We start from the raw sequence: 13,756 nt of genomic DNA on the forward strand, positions 1-13,756 counted from the left end.
AAAAATTTCATAATCACACGTAATGGTTTCAGACAACGTCGCACAAAACTCGACATTAAAGTGGTCACAAAGAAGCATTAATACACAGCTTTTCACTTTCAGGATGCCAATGGCAATGCCTGGCTGGGAGAGCGTTGCAGAAGCTTCATTTTTGCCAAACAGATTATTTCAGTTTGGCAAATGGGATACTTTTATGACCATCTATGTCTCCTCTCTCTCATCTCTTTTCCTTCTCTCTCTCTTCTTTCCTCTCCCTCTCTCTTTCCTCTGTCTCATCTCTTTTCTCTCCACTTTCTCTGCTCTTCTTTCTATCTTTCCTCTTTCTCTCCTCCATCCTCTCTCTTTCTCTCTCCTCTTTTTCTCCTCTCTCTTCTATCTTTCCTCCCTCTCATCTTTTCCCCTCCTGTCTCACCTCTTTCCTCTTCTCTCTCTCCTCTTTCTCTGCTCTTCTCTCTCTCTCTCTGATCTTCTCTTTCTCTTCTCTCATCTCTTCTCTCTTCGCTTTCTCTCTCTCACCTCTCTTTCTGCTTTCACTCTCCTCTCTCTCTCTCTACTTTTCTTTTTCTCTCTCTTCTCTTCTATCTCTTCCCTCTTTCTCCTCTCTCTCTTCTCTCTCTCTCTGCTTTTCTTTATCTTCTCTTTCTCCCCTTCTCCCCTCTCTTTCCTCTTCTCTCCTTTCCTCTCTCTTCTCTTCTGGACTACCAATCCCAGGATGCCATAGCATGGAGCCATGGCAGTCAAATCATAGCTGCCCTTCCCATTCCTTGGATCTCCCTTGGCTTTCTTGACTGCAGTCACCACCCTTCATACATACATTATATTATGAATCATTATATGATGATTGTAATAATCTCTTTTTTCTCCTCCTCCTTAAAAGTTGGGCTTCAGAGGCAGGGACGGATTCCTCCACCAGGGGGAGCTAATGGGAGATGATGATGCTTCCCTCTAGAGAAGGAGGAGGAGGAAATGCAAGCAAAGGAGGAGATTTGTAGGCTGCCCTTTTTTTCCCAGGTCCCCATTCCAGCCGGCCGTCCCTCTTTTGCACCCAGCTCTCTGCAGCCGCCTGAAAGGGAACAGAGAGAGAAAAAGCAAGAACAAGCCTCTGGTAAGGTTTGGGAGCTTTGTGTGGCTCTGTAGTTATGCATTATTTGCTAGTTCATGGAGAGGGGAGGTAGTAGCTGGGGTGGCTTGGGAGCTCAGAACTAGGTGGGTTGCACTGTCACTTGTTGGGGTGCAAAAATGATGCAGTTTGACACCACTTTCAGTACTGGGGCTCCATGCTGAGCAATCCTGGGATCTGTAGTTTTGCATAGTGGTGTCAAGCTGCATTATTATGCATCTACACTGTAGAAAGAAGGTAGTTTTGACACCATTTTGAGTGCTGGGGTTCCACGCTAAGCAGTCCTGGGATCTGTAGTTTTGCAAATCTGTAGCCACCTCTGCCAAAAAAAGTGCTGGCAGTGCCTCAGAAAACTACAAGTCCCAAGATTCTATAGGATTATGGAGCTATGGCAGTTAAAGTGAAAAACTGCATTATTATCTACACTGCAGAAATGATACTGTTTGACAGTTGACAACACTTTGAGTGATGGGGCTCCATGCTAGACAATCCTGGGATCCTGAGATTTGGCAAGGTCTGTATCCAACTCTGCCAAAGAGGGCTGGTGCCCCTCCAAACTACAAGTCCCAGGATTCTGTAGGGTTGGAACTATGGCAGGTAAAGTGACAAAACTGCATTGTTGTGTGTCTGTACTGGAAATAATGCTATTTGATATCGCTTTAAGTGCTGTAGCTTCATCCAAGGTAATCCTGGGGATTGTAGTTTTACAAGGTCTTTGGCCTGATCTGCAAAAGAAGTCCGGGGACTCACCAAACTACAAGTCCCAGGATTCTGTATGATTATGGAGCCATGGCAGTTAAAGTGGGGTCATACTGCATTATTGTGTATCTATGCTGTAGAACTAATGCAGCTTGATGCCACTTTGAATGCTGGGGCTCTATATGTTAACTAGTCCTGGAATCTGTAGTTTTGCAAGGTCTGTAGCCAACTTTGCCAAAGAGGGCTGGGGCCTCGCCAGACTACAATTTCCCAGATTCTGTAGTATTATGGAGCTATGCCAGTTAAAGTGACAAAATTGCATTACAGTGGTACCTCGGGATACGAATTACCCAGCTTACGAATTTTTCGGGATACGAATAAATCCCATAGGGATTTATTGTTTCGGGTTACGAACGTTTTTTCGGGTTACGAAAAAACGCCGGCGCTGTTTTAAATGGAGCCGCGGCAGAGCCGCGGCTTTTTTCCCCATTAGCGCCTATGGCAATTCGGGTTATGAAGGTTTTTCGGGTTACGAAATTAGCCGCGGAACGAATTAATTTCGTAACCCGAGGGAGCACTGTATTGTATATCTACACTGCAGAAACTATGCAGTTTGACACCATTAAAAGTCTAGGAAAGCTCACGCTATCAACTTTTCTCTTTCAGTTAGTCTCAAAAGTGCTACAAGGCCCCTTTGCGTACTGATTTTCCAGAATAACACTGCTGTGTCTTTGAATTAAGAGTTGGCTGTTTTTAAAATATTCCGCTAAAAGTGATCAGATTTGATGATACTTTAATTCCAGATTTATGAGGGCAGACAAAGCAATGAAGGAGGATATATCTGCAGGCACTGAATTGGAAGAAGAATTAACCGTGAGATTAAGAAAAGCCAACGGCAGAGTCCAGTCTGAATATAAGACAGAGCAGACAGGATGGGGAAGATCCCAGGAAGGCCAAGGGGAACCATCCAAGGAGATGCAACAACATTGGGAAACCCAGTGGCAGGAATTCCTGAAAACACTGCACCCCAGTTGCAAAAGATGGGCAACCCCAGTAATGTTGGAGATGGCCCCATGGGAAGATACCAAGTTCTTCCTGGCCTCCTTTGAGCAAGTGGCCAAAGCCTGCCGGTGGCCTCGAGAAGAGTGGGTGGCCCGGCTCCTTCCAGCACTGAGTGGAGAAGCAGAAGAGGCCTTTCGGACCCTGGAAACCGGAGATCAGGAGGATTATGAGAAAGTGAAGGCTACCATCTTGAGAGGAGATGCCCTGAGAATGGAGCTGCAGCGCCAGCACTTCAGACAGTTCTGCTGCCAGGAGGTTCAGGATCCCCGAAGGATTCACAGCCAAGTCCAGGAGCTTTGCCACCGGTGGCTGAAGCCAGATAGACGCAGCAAGGAGCAGATCCTGGAGCTGCTGGTCCTGGAGCAATTCCTGGCCAGCCTCCCACCGGATTTGCAAAACTGGATCCGAGCTGTAGGGCCAGACACTTGCTCCCAGGCTGTGGCATTGATGGAGGACTTCCTCTTGAGCCAGAAAGATGCTGAGAGAGGAAAGTGGAAGGTGAGATTGACATATATGTAATCCCACAATCTCTTAAAAATGGGAAGGCAAAATATGATCCTCCAGATATTTCTGGATTACGTCTCCCATCTGAACCTGTCTGGCTTCTCCTGAGAACTCAAGAATTGCTGAAATCTTTGGGTGAGGGAGCTTGTCAAAGGTTCATAGAATTTTGGGCGGGTTACAGACAGCCATAAAGGATGTCCTTAGGACATCCCATTTTGAAAAAGGAGCGTCTCTTCCAGATGCCCCTTACCCTATCAGAGTCCGTGACAAATGGCGGTGGCCGTTCCACATGGCTGCCGCCATTTTGACGTAGTGGACACTCTGCGTCCGCACGTTGAATGGCAGAAGTAACGCTGCAAGTGCGCCCTTTGGCACTCACGGCGCCTCTTCCAGGGCCTGAGAAGGAGCGCGATTTCCACGCTCCTTCTCTGCAGTGTCCGGGAGCCGCGCCGTTTAAAGGCTGCGGTTCCCGGATGCTGCAAGCGTAGGCAGAGCCAGACCACCGCTTCTCGGCGGTCTGTAACCCACCATAGAGTTGGAAGAGACCTCAAAGTCCATCCAGTCCAACCCCATTATGACATGCAGAAAGACACCATCAAAGCATTCCTGACAGATGGCCATCCAGCCTCTGTTTAAAGGCCTCCAAATAAGGAGATTTCACCACTCTCCGAGGCAGAATCTTCCACTATCTAATAGCTTTTACTGTCAGGAAGTTCCTCCTAATTGTGAGGTGGAATCTCTTTTCCTGTAGCTTCCATCTATTGTTTCATGTCCTGGTCTCTCTGGAGCAGGAGGAAACAAGTTAGCTCTATCCTCAATATGACATCCCTTCTAAGAATTAAATTATTTAACTTTTTAAAAAAACCCAAAAACTTTTGGTAGTACCTATTGGTTTAAGTGATTGGTTTAGTCTTATATTGGGGTTCCCATACGGGAAGAAAAACAGGATCTAAATGAAATAAATGAATAAACAAATGTATAGGTTGAGCCTACATTATTCAGAATTCCAAAACCAAAAACTTTTTTCATAGGTGGTTTAACACCCTTGCTTCCACATGGTTCAGTGTACACAAACTTTGTTTCATGCACAAAATTATTAAAAATGCTATGTGTAAAATTACCTATGGACTGTGTTCAAATGCCCAGTCGATCACAGAAACCCACTTGGTGACTTTAGGCAAGTCACACCTTCTCAGCCTCTGAGGAAGGCAATGGCAAACCTCCTCTGAACAAATCTTGCCAAGAAAACCCCTTAGGGTCACCATAAGTCAGAAACCTGAAGGCACACAACAACAACGAATTTGTATAAGGTGTATATGAAACATGAATGAATTTTGTGTTTAGCCTTGGGTCCCATGTCCTAGGTACCTCATTATGTAGGTATGTGCAAATCTGGGTATCCCAAAATCCAAAAAGAAATCTGAAATCCAAAACACTTCGTTTCCCAAGCATTTTGGCTAAGGGAGACTCAACCTGTACTTGCAACAGAATAAGGCTGGGGAACAGAAAGTGTCTTTGGCCCATAGGACATTATCACACCGGGGAAAAGCTGATATTAAAAATGCATATTCCTGGCAAAATTGCAAGATTGCCACTAAGATTTTCAGATGACGTCGCGATTAGAGAGGACTTCTCCCAGGGAGAAACAGGAATGCTCCAGCAACAATCCATTAATGGGATTTCCCTGTGAATGATTTGTTGCTTGAGCATTCCTGTTTCTTCCTGGGATAAAGCCTCTTTAATCGCAATGTATCTGAAAATCTTTGCGATGGTTTTGCGACTTTGCCAGGAAAATGTCTTTTTAATCCCGTCTTAAATCCCATCTTTTCCCCAGTGTGATAAAGTCCATAGTTATTTCTATCCCAGCCACTTCTCTCTGTTCTGTGTTGGATTCCTTTCTAGCAGTTTCAGAGGCCCACGAAGGAAGAGTGTTTGAGTTCCTTGGGTGCAGAAGGAGAGCCTTTGGCTATGGCAAAAGACGAGATCTATGAAGAAGCCCAGCAAAACACTGAAGCAGAGATCAGTCCCATGGGTAAGGACTCATGATGCTGAGTCGAAGTAAATTAGGAATCCAAATGAAAGTACTTTTGTTAGGAGCTGATTGTATCCTTCCCTTAATGATGTTAAATTTTGGTTGAGGTTTTAAAAGATGATCTCCCTCCTGTTTTTAATTTGTTTGTTACATTATGATTTTTGAGTCTTCCTTATCTAGAATTCCGAAATCTGGAATATTCCACAATCATTCACACGAGTGTCTGAGATAGTGACACATTTGCTTTCTGATTATTTAGTCTACACAAAAATTTTGTTCATGCACAGAATTATTAAAAAATAATTGTGTATAAAACTACCTTCAGGGTAGAAGTATACAGGATATACAAAAGATAAATGAATTTCTTGTTTAGAGTTGGGTTCCATCTCATTATGTAAATGCAAATATTCCAAAATCGGAAAGACTCCGCAATCCAAAACACTTCTGGTCCCAAGCATTTCGGATAAGAGACCCTCATCCTGTTTTTACAATTGGTCTCCCATTTCCATGAATTCTGCATCCACAGATTCAACCATTCACAGAATATTGAAAATATTTTTAAAAATCAAAAAAGCAAACCTTGGCCTGTTACAGACAGCCAAAATAAAGCTGCTTCGAGTCACTTTGGAGGTATGGTATTTCAATGATGCATGAGTCCTAAGAGTCTGGAAACTTCACCAAAGCTGCACTCCCATCCGTAGGACTGGAGCGTGGCTTTGGTGCGGCCTTTGGACTCTTAGGACGCATGTATCATTGAAATACCATACCTCCAAAGTGACTCAAAGCAGCTTTATTTTGGCTGTCTGTAACAGGCCCTTGATTTTGCTATATTATGTAAAGGACACAATTTTACTATGTCATTGTATATAATGGGTCTTGAGCATCCATGGATTTGGGCATCCAAAGAGTGTCCTGGAACCAAACCCCAGAGGACACCAAGCATTTCTTTTAAACTGAGAGACAACTTCTCAATTCTGAAATCTTCCTCCTTTTTTTCTTTGTAGGCATTGGGATCCAAGGGCCAAGTTGCCACTCTTCATTGCTTCCTTCTGAAGAACAAGAAATGGACCACACTGCTGTGAAAGAAGTATGTAGTATTCTGGCAAATCAGGTTGTGTGGTACGACTTGAAGTTACTTTTGACCTATTGCAACCCTATCACAGGATTTTCTTGGCAAGTTTCTTCGGGGGGGGGGGAGAGGATTGCCATTGCCTTCTTCTGAAGCTGAGAGAGTGTGGCTTGCCCAAGGTCACCCCAGTAGGGAATTCGAGACCTACTCGGGATTCAAAACCTGGTCCAGAGTTACAGTCCAACCCTCAAACCACTACGCTAGTCTGTTCAGTTGAACAGACTGAGAGACCCCAAAACAAAGCCAAAATGTCCCCCGTATTACCTAGAGGATATTTGGGGACAAAGAAATGATAATGATTTTTGTTTGTGGGTGTATGGCCCTTTCCAAGGTGTTATTGATCTGTGGAAAAGCGGTATACAAATAAAATTTATTATTATCATTATCATTATCATTATTATTATTATTATTATTTTGAGGGGTTGCCTCCCAGTCTCTGATAATTGTCTGCTCCTGATATATTCAATCCCCAAAGGGTTGCATGTGGGCATAAGCCACACATTTCCCATCTCTACTGTGAAGGTTGCATTTCAGGGTGTTAAGGTGCCTGTGCCATTTTGCTTTAACATGGTTTCTTTCAATAACAATTTCTTAACCAGGAGGGCTGGCTCTTCTTGCAGGAACCGATGGATCTGAAGGAACCCAACTTGCCTTTACAGATCGTCAAACAGAGTCTGTCCCAGCCTGGCCAGCAAACTATAATGTGGCAAGTCCTGCAGGAGAATGGTGGGGGTGTCAGTTATTTGGGTAAGGAGTGCTTTTGTTAAGATCTAATAAGTGTCTGGCAAACATTTGCATTTCTCAATATCCTTTTTTAATTGTGGTGGCCAGAACTGGACACAGTATTTCAGGTGAGGCCTGACCAAAGCAGGAGAGAGTGGCACTGTTACTTCCCTTGATCTAGACATTATATTTCTATTGTTGCAGCCTAGAATCACATTGGCCTTTTTAGCTGCCACATCATACTGCCTTGTCCTTCTTTACGGTACAATGAACAACGTTTATTTCTGTGTCTCTGCAGGTGATGGGAAGGGAAGGCAGGTCAAGATGGAAAATTCTCAGTGTGGAGAAGATGAACCTATGCAAAATCTCAAGACAACTCCACAGATGGGCCAAGGGAAGGTAGTGGAGACTGTTGAGATGTGCAAGGAACAATGCAAGTCCAAAACCAAACATAGAAAACAGTCAGTGGAATTGGAGGAAGAATGTACTCAGCTTGCCAGAGATCCTATAGTTGCAATTCACCATCCTCCCGAAGTACCCACAAGGGGAAAAATGACCATGTCCTCCCAGTATGGTCAAACCTATAACTACAATGCAGATATTGGTATAATCCCTAACAGGGAAGATCATGAAGAATATTCCATATCAGAGGAAAACATCCATCAAAATTTGTTCTCTGATAATCATCAGCAAAAGAGTACAGAAAAGTTTAAATATGAATTATCTGAGGATATGAATGGGGAAGTTTTGAGCAGAGACTGGCATGAACAAACAGAAGAAAACCTTAGTATTTATTCTGAGTGTGGCAACAGTGTTAGTTGTACAAAGTCGCTGAAGAGAAATCAAGTAATTCATAACGAAGGGAAACCATATGAATGTTCCCACTGTAAGAAATGCTTCAGTGAGAGAGAGGAGTGGATGAAACATCAGCAACTTCATACTGGAAATAAAAGGCAAGAATGCTCGGAGGCTGAGAAAGTATTCACTTTTAGAGAGGCATCCATGAAACACCAGGAAATGCGGACTCTGATGAAACCGTACATGTGTTCTCAGTGTGGGAAATCATTCAATCAGAGAAGAAATTTGGAAAACCATCAGAGAACTCACACGGGAGTGAAACCGTACAAATGTTCTCAGTGTGGGAAATGCTTCAACCAGACAAGATATCTGAAGATTCATCAGAGGATTCACACTGGAGAGAAACCGTACAAATGTTCCGAATGTGGGAAGAGGTTCATTCGGGGCCAGTGTCTCAAGAACCATCAGAGGACGCATACTGGAGACAAGCCATACGCATGTTCCCAGTGTGGCAAGTGCTTCAATCAGAGAAGATATTTGAAGAACCACCTGAGAATTCACTCTGGATTGAAACCATACAAATGTTCTCAGTGCGGGAAAAGCTTCAGTCAGAGTGGCGCCTTGATGAGTCACCAGAGAATTCACAAGGAGAAGAGCCATGCCCATGTTGAGAGTGTGAGAAATGCTTCAAACTGGGAGGAGATGTGAAGAAACGGGAGGCAATTTGTATTGCCCTAAAGAAATCAGCTCTGTGAGAAGAGTATATTTGAATATATTTGAATATATTTTAATATCAGAATATATCTGAATGATCATTAGAGAATTCAAGCAGGAAAGGAAGCAATCGAACACCCAAAGGACATCTGCGAGATTTCTCTCAAGTGGATCGGTTTGTCATGAGAGAACCTGCAGAGACTTTATGAATGACATCCGTGTAGGAAGAGTTTTGTTATCAAGGATGCAATAATTAAGCTTTGTAGATATTCCTGATGAATATCTAATGGCAAAAGTTTGGGAGCCTCCCTTCTATGTTAAACAGGCTAGAAGATGCAGATAGAAAAGCAAGTTTGTAGCTGAGCCTAAGTTACCCCATTTGAGTTCTCACTACTGGATGACTCCAGTCTGGGATTGTTCAGTATCTCTCTCTATGAGACTTTTGTAGCAGAAATGATCTATCTATCAGGGTTCAGCCAAGCCAGCAAAGAGTTATTGGTCCTCCTAACTGGCTGGAGTTCCCTCTTCAGAGAATGAATGGATTCGCCCACACTTTGCCCCTGCTTCCAAAATCCACAAAATCAAAATAGTAGGGTCAGATATAAGGTTGGTGGCCTTCGGAGTCCATCCCAGCTTTGATGGGTCCAAAGCATCAGAGCAAAGAAGGTGGTTAGCTTCCGCTTGGAGAGGGCCAAGAACGTAATCTGGAGTTCTGTATCTGGATTAAACAAGTGCTATGGTGTAGTGGTTTGAGCGTTGGAGTATGAGTCTGGAGACTAGGGTTTGAATGCCGCCTTGGCCATGGAAACCCACTGGGCGCGACCCACTGGGAGAGTCACACTCAGCCTCAGAGGATAGCAATGGCAAACCTCCTCAGAACAGATCTTGCTAAGAAGACCCCGTGATAAGGTTGCCATAAACTGGAAACAGCATGAAGGCACACAACAACAATAGTTAAGAAATGCCACTGGTACTGTCAAAAAACCAACAATTGGCAAGGACTATGTGAGCACCTAAGAAGGTGAATCCCCTTCCCCACGTCTTCCTCCACCAATTTGGGAGGATCTGGCAATTTGAAATGGGGGAGAACTTTCCAAGAAGGACCTCCCTACAGAGGTTAAAACAGAGTGACTGAATGTCCACCATTTCCAGGACATGGCCTGCATTTCAACCATTTCCCAGTATGGCATTTGTAAGTGAAGATGTGCCTAATAGGAAGAGAGACTGTGTAGGCCGTTGCTTCTTTTCCACGAGAAGGAATATTTCTTTTTTTCTGTTTTCTAATGAAAAAGTTTTGATGTAAAGGAGCTGGAATTACTTTGGATGCTTCAACTGGGGCGGCTTACACATTAAAATACACAATCCTGTATCCCAAAAACCACCCCCCCTAAAATACAATTAAACAGTTTACAGATTAAAACATACTTTAAAATAATAAACAAATCAACAACGGCTGTAGCAGAAATTAATGAATAACTGGTTCAGTTTATTTAGTGGGTGGTTATCTATTCAGGAAAGGCCTGCTGGAAGAAATCCGTCTTAACAGCTTTTTTGAAGCTGTTTAAGGTGGTAATGTGATGAATTTCATCTGGCAGGCCATTCCATAATCTGAGAGCGATTGCCGAAAAGGTCCTCTGGGCGGTTGCAGACAGTCTAGTTTTTATGGGTTGCAACAGATTCCTCTCAGAGGACCTGAATGTGCGGACTGGATTGTAGGACTGAAGGTGACAGTCCCAAAGATTGTTTGGACCCAAGCCATTTAGGCCTGTAAAGGTGATAACCAGCACCTTATACTTCACCTGGAAACTAATGGGCAGCCAGTGGAGCAATCAATGTAATGTGGTCTCGCCTAGTTTTATCTGAGACCAGCCTGGCTGCCATGTTCTATACTACACTGCTCCCTCGGGTTACGAAATTAATTCGTTCCGCGGCCGCTTTCGTAACCCGAAAAGCCTTCGTAAGCCGAATTGCCATAGGCACTAATGGGGAAAAGCCGCGTTTCGTGCGAAAAAGCGCCGAAAAGCACCAAAAATTTTTTTCGTAACCCGAAAAAACATTCGTAACCCGGAACAATTATTTCCAATGGGATTTTTTCGTATCCCGGAAATTTCGTAACCTGGGTATTTCGTATCCCGGGGTACCACTGTAATTGAAATTTCCGAACTAAGCAGAAGGGTAGCCCCATGTAGAGTGCATTACAGAAATCGAGGCAAGAGATTACCAGCATATTCACTATAGTTTCAAGGTCCCTGACTTCAGGAAAGGGCACATCTGGCGTATCAGCTGAAGCTGATAGCAGGCACTCTTGACTGTCATATTTTCCTGATTTGTCATCTGGAGATCAAGGAGCACCCCCAGACTGTGAACACAGTGACCCCATCTAGGACTGGAGGTTGTATCCCTTTACCTGTGTACTTTGCTACTGTAAGTACAGCCAATAAAATTCACATATTCTGCTGAAGGTGTGGTAGCTGAACCAACCAAGAAATGCCACAAGTATTTGCCCTCCAGATTCTCACAATGGCAAACCCTGTCAGAACAAAACTTGCCAAGAAAACCCTATGATGGTTTTACTTTAGGGTTGCCAGCAGTAGGAAACAACGTGACGACACACAGCAGCAGCAAATTGTTTTCCTACCCCTTTTTTTCGCTGATTTTGAGCTCATATATAGTTGAGTAAAACTATTGGTCCAAAACACACTGCAGAAATAATCCAGTCTGTTACTGCTTTAACTGCCTTGGCTCAGTGCTAGGGAATCCAGGGAACTGTAGTTTTGTGAGAGATTGAGCCTTCTCTGTCAGAGAGCTCTGGTCCCACAACAAACTACAGTTCCTAGGATTCCATAGCATTGCGCCTGGGCAATTAAAGCGCTCTCAAACTGGATTTTTTTTGCAGTGTGCTTTGGACCTATTGTTACTACTCTACAAAAAGTCTTATTAATCCCCTTTCCTCTGGTGTGGGCAGCACTTCTTTTTAAAAATTGGCTCCTGCATGTGCAACAATAGCTTGAAGTTCAGGGACCAGGTGAAGCATTTGAGGTGGGGAAAAGAGTGGCTTTGCCAGGATTTGAATCCTCCAGGAGCTTAAAACCTGTATTTCTAGTGGGAGAGGGAAGCTAACAAAATGTGCTTTAGTCACATCATAGAATTAAATTCTGGCTTCTGGATCACCAAGGAAAATATGCTTGGAGATGTCAATATTGTAAAACATCCTCCTTCTCACTTGGAGGCGATTCTTCTCTTTTTTACTTTGACTTATGAGGCTACATCTGCACTGTAGAAATAATCCCATTTGACACCACTTTAAACTGCCATGGCTCAGTGTTATGGGATCCTGGGATTTGAGGTTTGTTGTGGCACCAGCGAAGGCTAAATGTCTCACCAACTACAAATCCCAGAGCGTGGAACCATGGCAGTCAAAAGTGGTGTCAAACTGGATTATTTCTGCAGTGCGGATGTAACCATAGATTTGCTGTTATCTGGTTTCAAAGTCTTCTCAGGCCCTTTTGGTGGTAAAGTTTGAAGTCTTTGATACCAATCTGATTTAGACTGAATCTGCTATCTTGCTATTTATTTATTTACTGGGTCTATGTCCTGAGTTTTTTCCTTGACCAAAGGACTCAAGGGTCCAAAACAGGCTGAGACTGTTTGAGACTGCTTTAACTCCCCTGGCTCAGTGCTAGGGAATCCTGGGAATTGTAGTTTATTGTGGCACCAGAGTACTCATGACAGAGAAGGCTAAATGTCTCACAACAAAACTACAGTTCCCAGAATAATTCCTTAGCGTTGATCTAGGGCAGTTAAAGCGGTCTCAAATTGGATTATTTCTGCAGTGGGTTTTGGACCAAGGCAGCTCTGCAAAATCTGAATAAAAACAGAATTAAGCACACAACAATTTTACATATTAAAATGTGGTTAAATTAAAACACGCAAATAAGGGGCCAGTGTGGTGTAATGGTCTGAGTGTTGGATTGGGACACTGGGAGACACAAGTCACACTCTCTCAGCTTCAGAGAATGGCAATCACAATCCCTCTCTGAACTAATCTTGCCAAGAAATGGGTTCATTGGTCAGAAATGACTTGAAGACACACAACAACAAACACACGAAAACATAGAAAATACTGTACCCGCTCTATAAAAACCCTTCTTTGGGTCCTCTGCAAGGAGAAAGGTGGGTATAAGTTAAATAAATATAACCAGGTAAATAAAGCAACCAACCACTTGCCAAAATCCTGCCTCAATAAACAGGCCTTTAGCTGTATTGGCCATTCTTACTCAGCCTTTCCAATGTGATAACTTTAAACTGGGGCATAATTTACCGTTGCTTTAAGGAACTCTGGGATATGTAGTTTTGTGAGTCACTTAGCCTTCTCTGTCGGAGATGTCTGGTGCCACAGCAAACTACAAATCCCAGGATCCCATAGGATGGAGCCATGGCAGCAAAAGTGGTGTCTGCATCAACGCTGCAGTGAAGCAGCTGCTTCTTGTAGGCACTGTTGACGCTGCTTTAACTGCCAAGGCTCAGTGCTTTGGGATCCTGGGATTTGCAGCTCTCTGACACATTTAGCCTTCTCTGACAGAGAGCTCTGTTGCCGCAAGAAACTACAAATCCCAGAATCCCTTGAGCCTTGAGCCTTGGCAGTTGAAATTGCAGGGTCAGAGTGCATCAACTACTCTGCAGTGTCATGTTAAAAATTAAGACACAAGCTGCTGCCACATGGCAGAATTAATGCAGTTTGACACCACTTTAACTGCTATGGTTCCATCCCATAGGATTCTGGGATTTGTAGTTTCATGAGACATTTACCCTTCCCTGTCAGAGAGATCTTGTGCCACAACAAACTACAAATCCCAGCATTTCACAGGATGGAGCCACAGCAGTCAAAGTGAATTAAGGAAGAGAAACTGCTCAGATTAGAAGGCAAGTCGTAGATTCTGCCTGCGTCTACACTGCAGAATTAATGCAGTCTGAC

General features: G+C 43.7%; 2 protein-coding genes across 5 annotated transcripts in view; both read left to right on the top strand.

Moving 5' to 3' along the window:
- LOC121921898 (zinc finger protein 397-like) overlaps positions 1-13,756 on the top strand; it is a 942,727-nt gene that overhangs the window by 619,521 nt on the left and 309,450 nt on the right. The window lies entirely within an intron of this gene.
- LOC121921840 (zinc finger protein with KRAB and SCAN domains 7-like) lies at positions 960-10,667 on the top strand. 3 transcript variants are annotated; one of them, XM_042450446.1, is made up of 6 exons: positions 960-1,105; positions 2,637-3,379; positions 5,288-5,417; positions 6,422-6,504; positions 7,167-7,293; positions 7,568-10,667. In XM_042450446.1, the coding sequence occupies exons 1-6, from the start codon at positions 967-969 to the stop codon at positions 8,773-8,775; spliced, it is 2,430 nt and encodes an 809-aa protein (XP_042306380.1). In that variant the 5' UTR covers positions 960-966; the 3' UTR covers positions 8,776-10,667. The 3 variants fall into 3 exon arrangements, with proteins under 3 accessions (XP_042306380.1, XP_042306381.1, XP_042306382.1); XM_042450447.1 differs by having other exon boundaries at positions 5,291-5,417; XM_042450448.1 differs by having other exon boundaries at positions 980-1,105; positions 2,623-3,379.

Source organism: Sceloporus undulatus, chromosome 2 (assembly GCF_019175285.1).
Source record: "Sceloporus undulatus isolate JIND9_A2432 ecotype Alabama chromosome 2, SceUnd_v1.1, whole genome shotgun sequence".
Lineage (NCBI taxonomy): Eukaryota > Metazoa > Chordata > Lepidosauria > Squamata > Phrynosomatidae > Sceloporus > Sceloporus undulatus.

Coding starts and splice junctions, on each gene's coding strand:
- LOC121921840 (XM_042450446.1), top strand. CDS start 967: ATGCAAGCAAAGGAGGAGATTTGTAGGCTGCCCTTTTTTTCCCAGGTC. Junction 3,380..5,287: donor CTGAGAGAGGAAAGTGGAAG/GTGAGATTGACA, acceptor ATTCCTTTCTAG/CAGTTTCAGAGGCCCACGAA. Junction 5,418..6,421: donor AGCAGAGATCAGTCCCATGG/GTAAGGACTCAT, acceptor TTTTCTTTGTAG/GCATTGGGATCCAAGGGCCA.